The 14,111-nt window shown below is 40.2% G+C and overlaps 1 protein-coding gene across 8 annotated transcripts in view; it reads right to left on the bottom strand.

The window, feature by feature from the left end:
- Positions 1-14,111, bottom strand: part of cadpsa (Ca2+-dependent activator protein for secretion a) — a 131,141-nt gene that overhangs the window by 76,297 nt on the left and 40,733 nt on the right. For all 8 annotated transcript variants that reach the window (XM_029501196.1, XM_029501195.1, XM_029501198.1 and 5 more), the window contains exons 4-8: positions 7,954-8,034; positions 7,518-7,754; positions 3,889-4,010; positions 493-604; positions 252-391 (exon numbers count right to left, since the gene is read on the bottom strand). In XM_029501196.1, coding sequence (XP_029357056.1) covers positions 252-391; positions 493-604; positions 3,889-4,010; positions 7,518-7,754; positions 7,954-8,034 — 692 coding nt within the window. The remainder of the gene's footprint in view (positions 1-251; positions 392-492; positions 605-3,888; positions 4,011-7,517; positions 7,755-7,953; positions 8,035-14,111) is intronic.

Genomic DNA, 14,111 nt, shown 5'->3' with positions numbered 1-14,111 from the left:
TACACTCACAAAAAAATATCGATATAGTGATAGTACACAGTAGGTTAATTCTTCTCTCTGTTTCTTATCTTCCAATTAAGGCCAAGTAAAGAGTAGACTCTCAGATCTTGCACTAAAGGTCTGATACAGTGATGGACTCTGAAACAATGACAATGAAGGTTTCACTCTTTGGAACAACCATGACTCTATAATGTGCTTAGCTGAAAACCTGATTAGCCTCATTACTAGCATGCAAGTTTACAGTCACTTACCCACAATGCTTCATGTTTTGTGGTTTGTCCATGCGAATAGCCAGTTTAATCTTGAGGTCACTGTCAGGACACCCTTTAGACACCGTCATTTTGTGGAGCTCAGACTGCTTGGGACTGTTGGGAGTCGGGTGGAGGACAACCTGAGAGTAACAATATAACAATAATGTACGTGAGCTACACCAGGACATACAAAAGTTAAGTGACTTACCTAAAGCAAACTTTTACTGAAGTCACATCTTACCCTCCCCAGCTCCTTGTCTTCCAGAGCCAAAACCCCTGTGCTCTCAGTGAACAGCTTCACTTTCACAGCAGGTAATGGCTGGGTGGTGGTGAAGTCACCCTGAGTACCCCAACTAAACACACACACACACACAGACACACAAGAAGTGAGAGAAAAAACTGTGTTAGAGACAATGCATCAGAATCAGAATCAGAATCGTCTTTATTGTCATTGTATTTTACATTACATGATATATCATGCTGTGTGACTATCCTAGCTTTAATTTACAATGCATCAGGCTAAATTAGCCCTGATGTAAAAAGTCCAATTCAGGCATCAGGCAATTTTTCAGCCCAATTTCAGTTGAGACAGGTGGCAAGGCAAGTTTATCTACATCGCGCTTTTCATAAATAAAGGAAATTGGACTGTGGACTGTGGGAGGAAACCCACGCAGGCACAGGGAGAGCGTGTGTGCCGGCACTGTTATGGACTGGCCATCTGTCCAGGGTGTACCCCGCCACTCGCCCAGAGTGCAGCACCCCTGCGACCCGGAAACAGTAAAGCGGCAAAAGATGGATGGATGGAATAAAAATGGGAGATGTATAGAGTAAATAGGAACATATGTGAGTGTGTATGTATGAGGTTGGAACCTGTTAAGTGATGGACCCAGCCACACAGGATGCTAGCCAATAGAGTGGTGAAACAGAACGCTGGTTAGTGTTCACTGCTTCACTCAGGTGAGGCCAATGGGCTTAAAAAAGCCCAGCTGACCTAAGTCACTGCAGACCCATCTCCAACCTTCCCTTCATTTCCAAAATCCTTAAGAAGGTGGTCGCCACACAACTACAGTCCCACCTTGACACTAACAACTTCCAGGAACCCTAAACTGGTTTCCGCCCTCAACACAGCACTGACACAGCCCTGGTCAAAATCACAAATGATCTCCTCCGTGCACCCAGCTCTGGATTACTCACCATCCTCATCCTCCTCGACCTCAGTGCAGCCTTCAACACCATCTCCCACACACTTCTGCACCGCCTGGCCGGTATTGGGCTCACTGGTGTTGCACTCTCATGGCTCTCATCCTATCCTATCATCCTATTCAACTTGGCAATCTCAAATCTTGGTGTTCAGGTGTCTCACTGGGTGTTCCCCAAGGTCCCTTGGTTCCCCTCCTCTTCACTTACCTTCTCCCCCTGGGCAAAATCCTCTGTCACTTCCACTTCTGCTACACCGACAATACACAGGATATCAGGAGCTTCATGAACAGAAACTTCCTAAAGCTCAACGGCAGCAAAACTGAGGCCCTGCTCATTGGCTCCAAATCCACATTCACAAAGTTACACCTCAACTCAGCTCCACCCATCACCATTGATGGATTCCCCATACCCTTTTCACCCCATGTCAAAAGCCTCGGCGTCATTCTTGGAAGCACCCTTTCATTTGTACCACACATTAAAAACATGACCCGGGCTGCATTCTTCCACTTCCACAACATCTCCAGACTCCAGCCATCACTGAAATCCTGGTTCACTCATTTGTCACATTCCGAATAGACTACTGCAATGCCATTTGACCAGATTCATCAACAGACTGCAAATCATCCAGAACTCTGCCGCCCGGATCATCACCTGCACCAAATCAACTGAACACATCACTCCTGTTCTTATCTCACTCCAATGGCTCCCTGTACAATACCGAATTCATTACAAGAATCTCATTCTCACCTACAAAGCTCTCCACAATCTGGCCCCCACTTACCTGTCTGACCTCCTCCAGGAATACACTCCTTCCCGCACCCACCACTGAACTCCTCTTCACTTCAACCCCACACCTCGGCCCCATGGGCAGAACTCAGAACTCATCTGTTCAAACTAGCTTATTCACTACAACTCAACTTTTGCTTTGCATTACCCCCCCCACCTCATCCCCCCTCCCCCACAAAATAAAATATCGTCTTTACTTTATTGTTTTGAACATGTTTTATTATGTCCCATTCTTTGTTTATTGTCTATTTCTTCACGGTTTATCTGTCTTAAAAATGGTTCAATCCAATCGGTCGAGGCATTTTGATTTAATATGCTTGTATTCTCCGTCAGTTTTCCCTCTTTGTGTGTGTGTGTTCCTGCTGGGCATGTTCTCACTCCATGTGTCTGTATGCCTGCCTGCCTGCCTACCCAAGAGGTCTCCAATCTGCTAGATTGTAGACAGAGACAGAAGGAAACCATTTCTAACATAGTCTGAGAAACCTTAAGTGTAGGAGATGAGGCAATGAATGAGTGACTACCATGGAAACATGATGTTCCATGATGTTTTATTATCATTGATATTTAATTAATGAAATAATCATGTAACTGAAGACTTGTTACTTACGTCAATCTTGAAAGTAAATGCTCACCCTCTGACTCTAAACACTTCACAACGTATTTTCTTAGACTCTCTGCATGCTAAGCACTTCAGCAAGAATCATGCTTTCATACACTTTCATTCGTGAACAGTTATGAGGAAGTGTGATGAATTCTGCCCCTGAGTTCACAAACTCCCCAAAGACAGCCTGAGTTAAATGAGACTTATCTGAATATGGACTCTAATGCTAATCATAATGCTGATTGTTCAACCATCATGTAGAATTACATAGGAACACTGAAGAGACAAGATGTGGATGTGTGTGAATATACAGTTTATGGACCTTTTATACCTGCCTGAAAAACAAAAAGAATGAATTATAATAATCTCTTAAATTAAAATGTTTGAGTCAGCAGCAGAAGGCATTGAAGCTAGATACACCAGCTCAGATGACAAAATCCAACAAAAGCACAACATATAGAGCTCACAAATCCTCTGGCATTTACCTGAGATCACAGAAAGGCTGTTTTTGTTTTCAGGGTGTTTGTGTATTTCTGTCTTTCATAGAAATTTGTTCTAAAGGGTTGTTTAGCCTTGTAGTACAGTAAGGCTGGATATTTACACAGATCAAGCACTTCAGCAGGAAGACCTGTAAACCATGTTATCTGTGCAAATATAAAAATCCTGCAGATCCAGTCAGGACCTTCACTAAATGCTCACAGCAAACATTAGAATGAAGAAAACTGTGATCTGAGTGACATTGATTGTGACATGATTTCTGGTGTCATGGTCTGAGGAGAAAGGACAAACTGGTTACAGTCACTCCGATAATCACTCTGTAGTGGACCCAGATTATGGGTTAGTGGGGGGCAAGAGATTTTTTCTTGGTTCTTTTTGGGCCCTAATTAATCTGGCTATCAGCTCTCTGAGTACAGTTGCAGCCCATCATCATTTTCCATATTTATTATATGTATGCTCTTTTAATCATCTAATGGTTACTTCCTGCAAGATAATGTTCCATGTCACAAAGCTAAAGTACCCCCCTCTCAGTATGTATGTGTGTATACGTACGTGGGCTTGGACGCCTCAGCTTGGTCTGTCTGCAGCTTGTGTCCTCCTTCCACCTCCATGGTGCAGTAAACAATCCTGTTTGGAGCCAGTGACTTAAGACCCTGCACCTCCATAATCACTACCTGCAACACACAGATGCACAGTTCAAAAACAAAAAAACAGACATTTAAAATAGCCAAACTCACAGTTCTGAACAGCTACTTAGAAAAAAAGAAAAAAATACAGCCAAGCTCATCGGCATAACACGGTATTCAGAGGCCTCAATCACATGACTATTCTATAGTTAGCCAGTTGTGTGATTGTATAAAAATATCAGTGTTGACACCACTGTTGAAATGCTCAATTTAATCCATTCTAAGGCGAGTTGAACTGGAAACGTAGGAGCTTGACTCCAGTCTATTCAGGCTGTTTACCACATGGCGGCAGTGTTGTAAAATAAGATTTCTTTTTCATTGAAACAGAATGTGGAAGTGATTGATCCTCCTCTTTTTTGTTCCTTTTTTTTTCTTTTTATGTCTGCACTTCTCCTTATAGTTTAACACCTCATGGGGTGTCTACTTTTGATGAGATTGATGCACTTTTAGTCTTCCAGCCACAGATTTTATTTCAGTGCATCTGTGACCATCACCATCCCTCCCTAGACACTAATTTGTCCATCTGTATTGAGTGAAATTTCTCTTTGTGAAGCAGAGAGGGCATTACTACACCACAGTTTGTTTTCTTCTTCCGTTCATGCGCAGGGTCTAATGTCATATTAAAATAAACAATGTTAGTGGACAGAAGTTTACATTACATCATTCATCATTTCCTTCCACCTTCCATTGTCTTTCATGAACAAATGAAGCCAAATGAAGACATACATGTTGAAATGAATGTCTAAATATTCAAGGACAAATCAGTTGTTGTTTGAAACAACAGAATGTTTCCTCACGTGTGTCACCAACCCATGAGAAACTATTCAAACTGTGTAAAACTAAACTCTATACGTATATATATATATATATATACTTCCTCGATTGGCTTCCCTGTTTCTAGAGATTCAATAAATAGTGCACATTAAAGCAATCACAAAACAACTTTAATCAGCAAATGAGACAGTGTTGAGTGTGAGTCACACTCACAATTAGACATACAGGCAATGTAGAGTTGCCAATCAACCTAAACATGCATGTCTTTGGATAGTGGGAGGAAACCCACACAGGCACAGGGAGAACATGCAAGCTCCACACAGAAAGGTCCCAGGAATCAAACCTACAATCTTCTTGTTGTGAGGCAACAGTGCTAACCAATATCACACCATGCTGCCCCAAGTCAACATTACACATTTATACTCAGACTGATTAGAAGTTGAACTTCGTCCTCAGTAAGGTTCCACAGAGGTGGTCTAATTTGGTGTAGGAAGATTTCTGTTGATGTCTTGAGTAACCATCTTCAGAGAGAAAAGAGATACACAAACTGTGGGCAGGTGCTGCCAGGCTTCAGAAAGCAGCATTTCTCCCACCACACCCACATTGCTTTTTTTTTTTTTTTTTTTTTTTTTTTTACTTGAAGATGGAAAAAGCGCCTTATTTTTCTCAGGGATGCTTAAAGGCATCAACAGGGAGGTAATAAGGCATTTAGGCTGCTGGCAGACTGATAAGAATTATTTGATCATTGTGGAAGATAAACACCCACATAGATGCTGGACAGGAAAGTGAGCATCAGAATGGAGAGTTATTTACTTGCTCTTCTTTTCTGCTGGATGCACAAGCCTGTCAGCCATTTGAGGTGGTTTTCCAAAAGTCTCTCAGTCACCGGAAATCCTCAAGATTTCTCATCTCAATATCAGTTGCAGGTGCTGATCCAGAGAAGCTAATTATGGTTCATGGGGGGGGGGAGATTTCTTAAATACTCCAGGCAAGAGCAAGGTGTCACTTGGGATGTAAAGCTCTCAGCGTCCTGGACTAGAATATGGTGACTGAACAAGGGTGGCTGAGAGAAAAAAACATTTTATCGCTGATGGTAAAGCCTCTCTGTGGAGGCCTTTTCACTTGCAACACCAAGGAGCAGTTCTTCTTACTGTGAAACTCTCTCTTATCTCTCTCTTTTCTTTGTGCCTTGCTCTCAAAAACACATTTTCAGATTATTTCTTCCATGTGGCAATTTCTAATGACCACCAGAGTCTGCCTCCAACCCCAGACCTAAAGATAAGTCAGTTTCATCACCGCAAAATGAAACCAATGTCAAAGAGCTTTAAACCTGCTGGCTCGGAATCGAAGTCAGACTAAAGGAAGTCGATAGGAAATAGCCCCTCTTCTCATTTAATTTATTACCTCGGAAAGCATGATCTAATCTAGTTTGTACTTTTTTAGTCTGTGGTTTCTTCAATAGTCTCCTTCAATAGAACATATCATTTCTAAATGATGCTACCATTTACAGGAAAATAGACCATAAAGCAGAGGACTGACAGACGGTACCACACAATCAAAATAGAAAACAAAGAAAGAAAAAAGGAAAATGCTAATGCTAAATGCTAAAAACTGAAAGCTTCTAAAAGGCAACAAACCAATGTCTAAATAAGTCTTTGCATTTGGCTCCACCAGCAAGTCGGACTCCATAGACTACCATATAATGTCCAATATTACAACAGAATTAACATGCTATAGTTTCAGTCTCAGTTTGGTCTCATGGTGCAATTTTGGTGATTTTCTTATATAACCATCTGCTCACATGGTTTCAGTACAATTGAGGCCATGTGTCTGACAAAGTTGGGTGGAATTAGGTACTCAAATACAGCAGCAAGCCCATTCAAACAAGAAACAAAACAAAGTAACATGTTTAAAATTAGCCAAAGAGATGAAACTTTCACATTTTAAAAATAATCTGCATTTCATCACATTCATAAAGCAGTGGAGGGCTGTCTTCCCAGGTGTAGTATTTACCTAAGGACTCACCAGGGGTATACAGAACTTAGTCCTGGAGGGCAGCAGTTTTAAATCAAGGTCAAAGAAAACATTCAGGGTCAGGTCCTGGATGAATACATAAATACCAAACCAAACCTCTACTCTCCCTTTCTGTCAAACATATCCTTTTGATGAACAATAATTTTCCTGTCCTTCAGGCAGAGATACGTCTTAATTCTTTGAGTCTGTTCCAGAGCAACATGGCAGCATGTCCAAGCACAAATGATTTTTTTTTAAACAGGGTGATTTATGGACCATGGGACAGCAGCACTCTGACAAACACATTTACCAAAAGGTGCACTTAATGAACATTTTCCAAGGCTTCCAGACTTCCATCCCCTGGTCTTCATTAGATGAGGAAGCATACTTGGTTGTCATGGAGATGGTTCAGTTATTATCTCATGATCAGGAGATGCAATTTTATTCATGTGATTCAGGAAATCCTGGAAGTGGAACTTGTGTTATACTGAGACAACCAAACCCTGTTAGGGTGAAATGTAAAAAATGTGTTTCATTATACTTTCTGCCAGCATTTATGTTCTCATGAAGATTTCGTGTCACCCTCGGGACAACCTGTTTGTTTACTCAGTTCACATGATTAATGGCATGTAGCATCAACCAGCATTTACTACACAAAAACAGTGCCAGAAATCATTAATAAGGACTCTTCAGAAAGCGCCGACTCACCTCGAGGGTGAAGGACAGCACCACGTCGGATTTTGACAGTGTGTTCTCATCCTCCTGCCCCATGTCCATGATAGATGTGTTGTGACCTCGTTTGAGCTTCTGCAGCTTGAATTCTCCTCCCTTGGACACTGGCATGCTCTCCAGATTAGCCATCAACAGGTTTACAGAAGATCGCAGCTCCTCGATGAACATTGCCTCCATCTCTCTGGAGGAAAACTTAGGAAACCTTCCACCGTGCTGGAGAACAGGGGTACAGCCAGTCAATGTGCACTAGCCACACAATGTCCAAAACATCAACCTACTCAGCCTACTCAAGTGAGCATGTCGTTAAGCGCCGCATTAAACGTTAAACAAATATTTTAATCATGTAAATAAGAAAACTTTCTACAACTCTCTAGCCATCAACAAGCCCACTAATCTATTCATTTGTCCTTACCCGGGCAATCTGGTCTGCCATTTGCAGCCGTCCATCCAGCTCTCTTCTGATCTGTGCTGCCTGCTCATCAAGGTTGTCGAGCTGAGGACACACAAAAGGTGTTCAGGTAAAGTTACTGCACACTCTCAACCAGATATTGGGAAAACTGAACCAAAATATAAACAGCAAGAACGATGTTCTCATATGACCAAAGAATAAAAATTCATCAATATGCAATCAATCAGCTGCATGACTACAATGTATGCTAACCATAGCACTTCATATAAGTACACATTTCTTCCTGACCTACATATTGCCTTTTTCAACATATTTTGCGTTTGCTAAATAGGTTGTTAGGGGTTAAGCATTGGAATACTTGTTGGGATGCAGGTAGCTCAAAGGGACAAAGCACGGGGTTATTAAAGAGAGAAACTTAAATAGTCTGGTTCTTTTTGATCTTGTTCATACTCAACACAGCTCAGGTTGAATCTGGTGTGTTAGATGTTAGAGGGAGTAGACAAAAATATATCTGATGACAGATTGTTTAACAACCTGATAGTATTTTTACAGCATGTTGGACATTCACCTTGTTGGATATGTTTTCATTGTTTGGCATTTTCAGGAGTTGGCTGAGATGTTACATCACAGAAGCTTGGATCAGTACAAGAGAACACAACTTGTTGGTGCTTGTTAATTCTTTCTTTGGCCTACTCCTAGTTTTCTGCAGTAATGCCAGAATTTACATTGAGTGGACAGACGAATTAACAATAGCTCAATGTTGTGGTAAGTTGATGTCACATAAAAATCATGCTTTCTGCTTTCAGATGTCATTGATAATAATAGAGGGTATCAATGTGATAACCTTGAGGAAGTCATTACCAGCCCTCCCCTCCCCGCCAGGCTGCAGGATCAATACTTTCTCTGCAGCCCAGAAGTTGTAGTTGTATTTAGCGAGTGTCTATTTGGTGAGAGTTTCATCTGCAGACTTGAACAAAGCAAAATGTCAAAGGCAATATCTGGGAACAACACACCAACTTAGCCTACATAAATATAAAAAGCACAACAACTGAATTTCATGACTGACAATGCACACAGGAGCCAATGTGCCATTCATCCTGATTCGCACATTCATGTCCACATGGCATTTGGATACACATGCCTCAGAAATATGCAAAAAACACAGACATCCAACAAAACAATATGACCTGCACTCTGAGAAGCTCTGAGAAGCTTAACTTAAGCATAAAGCATAAATTTGGTTTTATTTAGGTAGAACAAAGAATATATGGTTAATTTAAGAACAAAATAGTGAATGATTAAATTCTTCTTAAATTCTTTGTTTTGTAAATATTAATATATTGCTGCTGTGCTGGGATGTTATTAAGTTTATCTCTTATGTCACAGGCTGCCGCCTCCCCCCTACTTCCTATATAAATTGCTGGATGGTTGCCTGGAGTCTTCACAGTAGGGCAGATGGTAGAGTAAGCGTGGGCAGACAGAGCTGTTTGGAGCTGGGAGATGAAACAGGCTGCTGCAGGGGGGAGCCAGAAATTGTTTTAACTGAGTGACGACCCACCACAAACAATATGTCAAATGAAAAACCCATGATCACATATAACCTGGAAGAATTACTCTATAGAACCTGTTTACCTCCCACAATCTGTTATTTACAGCTTTACTCTCTCTCTCTCTCTCTCTCTCTCTCTCTCTCTCTGTAGTAAAGATAAAAAAAATAATTGTAAATTAAAATGTGGATCTAATGATCCTTTCAGTGTCTTTAAACTCAGAATTTTAGGTTTTACAGTTTCAAACACAGCTCATTCACAGCTAGTGAACACACCGTGAAATGGTTATTGCAGTTGCTCTTTTTTGTTGCTTGTGTAAATACCCTCATATTCAGTCCATATCAATTCCACAATGACAATATATGTTGCTTTTTTTTTCGGCTTGTTGCATTGCATTAACCTCATAAATAACTAATTAATGCAGGTTCACTGTTGCTTATTAAAAACACAGCTTTGTAATATGTAAGATGCGTCTAAGCAAAGTGAAATAAATCAGTTCCCTGACATAAAGCTATTCAGGTGGACTGCTAGTGATATAAAACAGCAGTTTTGGAAATAACAGTAATTACACAGCATATTTCTATTGTCAGATGACCATGGTCCACAGAGGATGAAATGTGATCTGTTGATGCTGATCTATAACTTCACTTTGCCTTTTTTCTTTCTATCTTTCTAGCTTATTTTTATACAAAATCTTGACTGAACTAGTGGATCTGGATCTAGTGGCCTCCTCCTCTAGCTCTTCCTCTACTGTCACCAGCAGGACTGAAATGCATTGGAATCTTTAAGATAATGAAACTCGACTGAATTGCCTCTAAGTTGAACAGGTTTAGCAGTTTCTGCTGTAGAGAGTTCAGCACCAGCTGCGAGTCCCAGTTGAAGAGAGTGTGTGTGCTAAAGGCTTTGCTTAAGTGCTGATCCATACAATCAATTGGTGAAAAAAGATGGTTAGTATTGATACCAACATACGTGCTGGTGTCAGGCGTTCACTTGTGATGGTTCATGTTAAGGAGCTACAGAATAGGTCAACAAATATGACCACAATTATAGCAAGACCAATGCAAATAAACTTGTGTCTATGCTTTCATTCACATTTGTTTACTGTAACTACACAGAATTAAGAATAAAGTCAAAGGGGAAATACAGACATAAACATTATAATGCCTATAATACAGTGATATGTTTTTACAGATCTTACTCCTGCCTTATTATTTTATGAGCTTTACATGCTGTGTTACTGACATGTGACAGATTGACAGAAAAAAGCTCCCAATGATAAAAAAAAAATTGATTGGTTTTACAATGAAATGGCAGTAGTATGAAAAAGTACGAAAATCGAATGATGATAATTGTAACACAGTTAGTCTTTGCCCCTCTGCTTCTGCTACTCCATTACATTGGAGCTCTTGCTGTATTATCTCTTCCTGTTCTCTGTCTGACCGGGTTATTCTTCTTATCATTGTGAACCTTCAGAGACTCTCAGGCTCCTCCTGCAGAGAAGCATCCTCAAAGCTTGATGTTGAGACCAACTGGATTCACACTGAGCTTTATTTATTATCACATAAAAAAGCTCACATTTGGTTTCCTCACACCAGGAAATCTTCTGCCAGATTGTGTCTCCCACATGCTGACTGCTACACAACAGCCCAGATATCATGTGTGTCTGCAGTTCCTTGATGCTTCACACTCAGTTGGGACAGTCAAAGGAAATCTTTTGAACTTGATGTCTTTAAACAGAAAAAGGCAGAATCAAGCCACCAGCAGAGTGTAAGATGAGAGAAATTTTAAAAAAATGTCTCAAGCGAGTGAGACGCTGCCAAAATGGCAACAGAGGAACAACAAACTCAGCTTCAAAAATGCTCTTCAGAAACCTGTGGGTGATGCCACAGAGACGCCACAGAGACTACGTTTCTATCTCTATTTATAGTCTGATAGATTGAAGATTGAAGATTCCCAGTCAGACAGCAACAGGCCAAAAACTCAAACTATATCTCATGCTGAAAGTGACCAGAGAGACCACTTCTTTAATTGGCAGAAATGAAACACACCTATGACAAACGTAGCAGAAAAACACAGCACATGCTAATACGCTGTCCACACAAGTTCGGCACCATTTATACATGGACAGTTGACAAAAATGATGTCATGCTGAACCTTGTGGTCTCATGATTGCAGCCAACCTGTACTGGTAAAAGTTTAAAAGAGACAGCTGAACTTCTCCAAGTGTGAAGAGCAGACACTGACCACTCCACAGGGGGTATTTATTCAACTGGTGGCAAATAACTTCCATCGCAGTCTCCCCAATCTTTCTAAACAGGCTGACATTTACTGAGGGTAAAGTTGCATATGAGCCCTTCTGCACTTCATCAAATAAGATCTAAATATTTAATAATATATCTGAGTTATGGCTCATATAACCATGATATTTCTTAATTATTTTCAAGCATTTTAGCTTCTACACCTCCCTTTGATTTGTTGTGGAGTGAAAGTTCCAGAATACCAACCCCTGCTGTTACCACCGACAGACGAGCAGGTTTAAATTACTGCTGTTTCGCAGGCATACGGGACACACACATCAAGAAACGTGCAGAGCAATGCTTTGAATATCCTCCCATGTTGGTATTCTCTCCGGCTGAGGAAACAGCAGAGAAAATGATAATTTTCTTTTTAGGGTAAAATTAAAGAGTTTCGCTGTCACTGATCTGACTCTGATGTCCTGCAGACTCTCCTTCAGTAAAATCACTTCAAAGTAGCAATAAAACCATTTCCTGGTTTGCTGTCCTTTTCATACTGCCTCTCTGTAGCAATGGTGATATCTTCTGACAAACTCTGCTGTGTGAGTTGGTATCAACCTCTGTAGACAGCTGCAGACTGGCAAACACATGGTCTAAAATACATTTCACACCTGTGAACAACAAGATAATGACTTCACAGTGGCGAAAAATGTCTATCAAACTATTAAAGCCTAATACACACTGGACTAAACAGCAGTGGTGCATTAACTTAAAGTTCCATGCTTATCAGCAAATTGGAGGAGACATACAGGCTATGCTAATTATTATTTTTACAAATGTAGGGGGACCCAGCCGACCAGAAACACCTGAAGTCTTCAGTGTGGGAGGGGTTTTTTTTGTTGTTCTCCAAAGCAAGAATGATCAGAACGTTAGTCAAGACCTCAGCTTACAACTCTGCATGACCTGTTTGACAAGTTTGAATCTCTGCAACATGAACTAACTCTACCCATAAAACTAAGGTAAATTTTCTAAACCAAATTACATTTTCTGAGTGGCAATTTGTGGATGGGTAGGAAGGTAGGGGAATTACATCGAAATGTATCATTTACAATCAGCATCTTATTAGTGAGAGCTGCACTTAATAATACAGCTTCAAAGATGTTTTCAGTCGCCTCTTTTTTTCATTGTCTCCTCACCTGTGGAACAAACATTCGGAAAACCTGAGGCTTTCAAAGTCTGTAACCTCCTTCAAGACAGGTCTGAAAACATTCTTATTTACCACTGCACTCACACATTATTATTATTATTATCTCATGCTTTTAATGTTATAAATTGCTGAATGTATGAATGGTCCTATAAAATTAGTGTTGCCCTGCCTGGCCTTGCCTTCTGCAAAATTTGTAGAAGATTTAGTTTCTCAGTGATGTGAGGTGGCACAATCAGAAAATCTCCTTCTCTGAGGATACGGCTCAGGGGTTTTAAACCACAGGTTGCACAGGTCCAGGCATGCCTCTGCAAAAATTTCTAAAGCAATTCATACATATACTATTAAAATGTTTACAAGCTTCCTTTCCAACAGCTAAATATACAATTGTCCAGTGCTTTCAAATGAGGAAACACTTCTATTTATTGCTACAGAAGATACAGACAATTTGTTTAGTTGTCTACATTTATAAACATGTTCCAGAGTACATGAACATAAACATTTTGCCAACCTTGATGTTTCAGATCAGAAAGCGTTACAATTTGTTTCACTTGTCACTCAGGGCAACAAGTGAGATAACATTGACACAGTATCACCTCACAAAGGTGATATGTTGAACATGTTGTAAACCACAGGTAACTGTTGATGCTGTGAGGCAGTGTTGAGTGGAGTACAAGAACGGGAAAAGTGAAAATTTGGACTATAAGCTGTTTGAAGCACAAGAAGTCTATAGAGGACTGGCAGAGTCATCTGTTTTTTCTACCTTCAACACTGCATGTACTCTCTGATTATTATATTATTTATACAGAAAATATTGATTACTGCAGATTTAAGTCCTTAAATTGACTTAAAACTAAAAACGCAAGACTTAAGTTTTACCAGATTTTACTTGAATTGTAATAATTTAAACTTTTATTTATTGGGCACTTTTAACAAAGGTTAAAGACGCTTTACAGGAAGGATGTAAATAAAAAAATCAAACAAATCACACAAAAAAAATTAAACCACATTTATAGCAACATGCAAAGAAACACTTAACACTTAAATAATGTGATAGTCCTGGCTGACATTGGACAAGGACTTGGTTGCTATATTGACACCTATCAAACAACCATTCACACTCACACAATTCACATACAATTTAGAGTTGCCAATTGACCTGTACATGAAGAAAAC

The sequence above is a fragment of the Echeneis naucrates genome, chromosome 5 (genome assembly GCF_900963305.1).
Source record: "Echeneis naucrates chromosome 5, fEcheNa1.1, whole genome shotgun sequence".
Lineage (NCBI taxonomy): Eukaryota > Metazoa > Chordata > Actinopteri > Carangiformes > Echeneidae > Echeneis > Echeneis naucrates.
The sequence above is the reverse complement of the archived record's forward strand: the minus strand, read 5'-3'. Positions and strand labels throughout refer to the sequence as shown.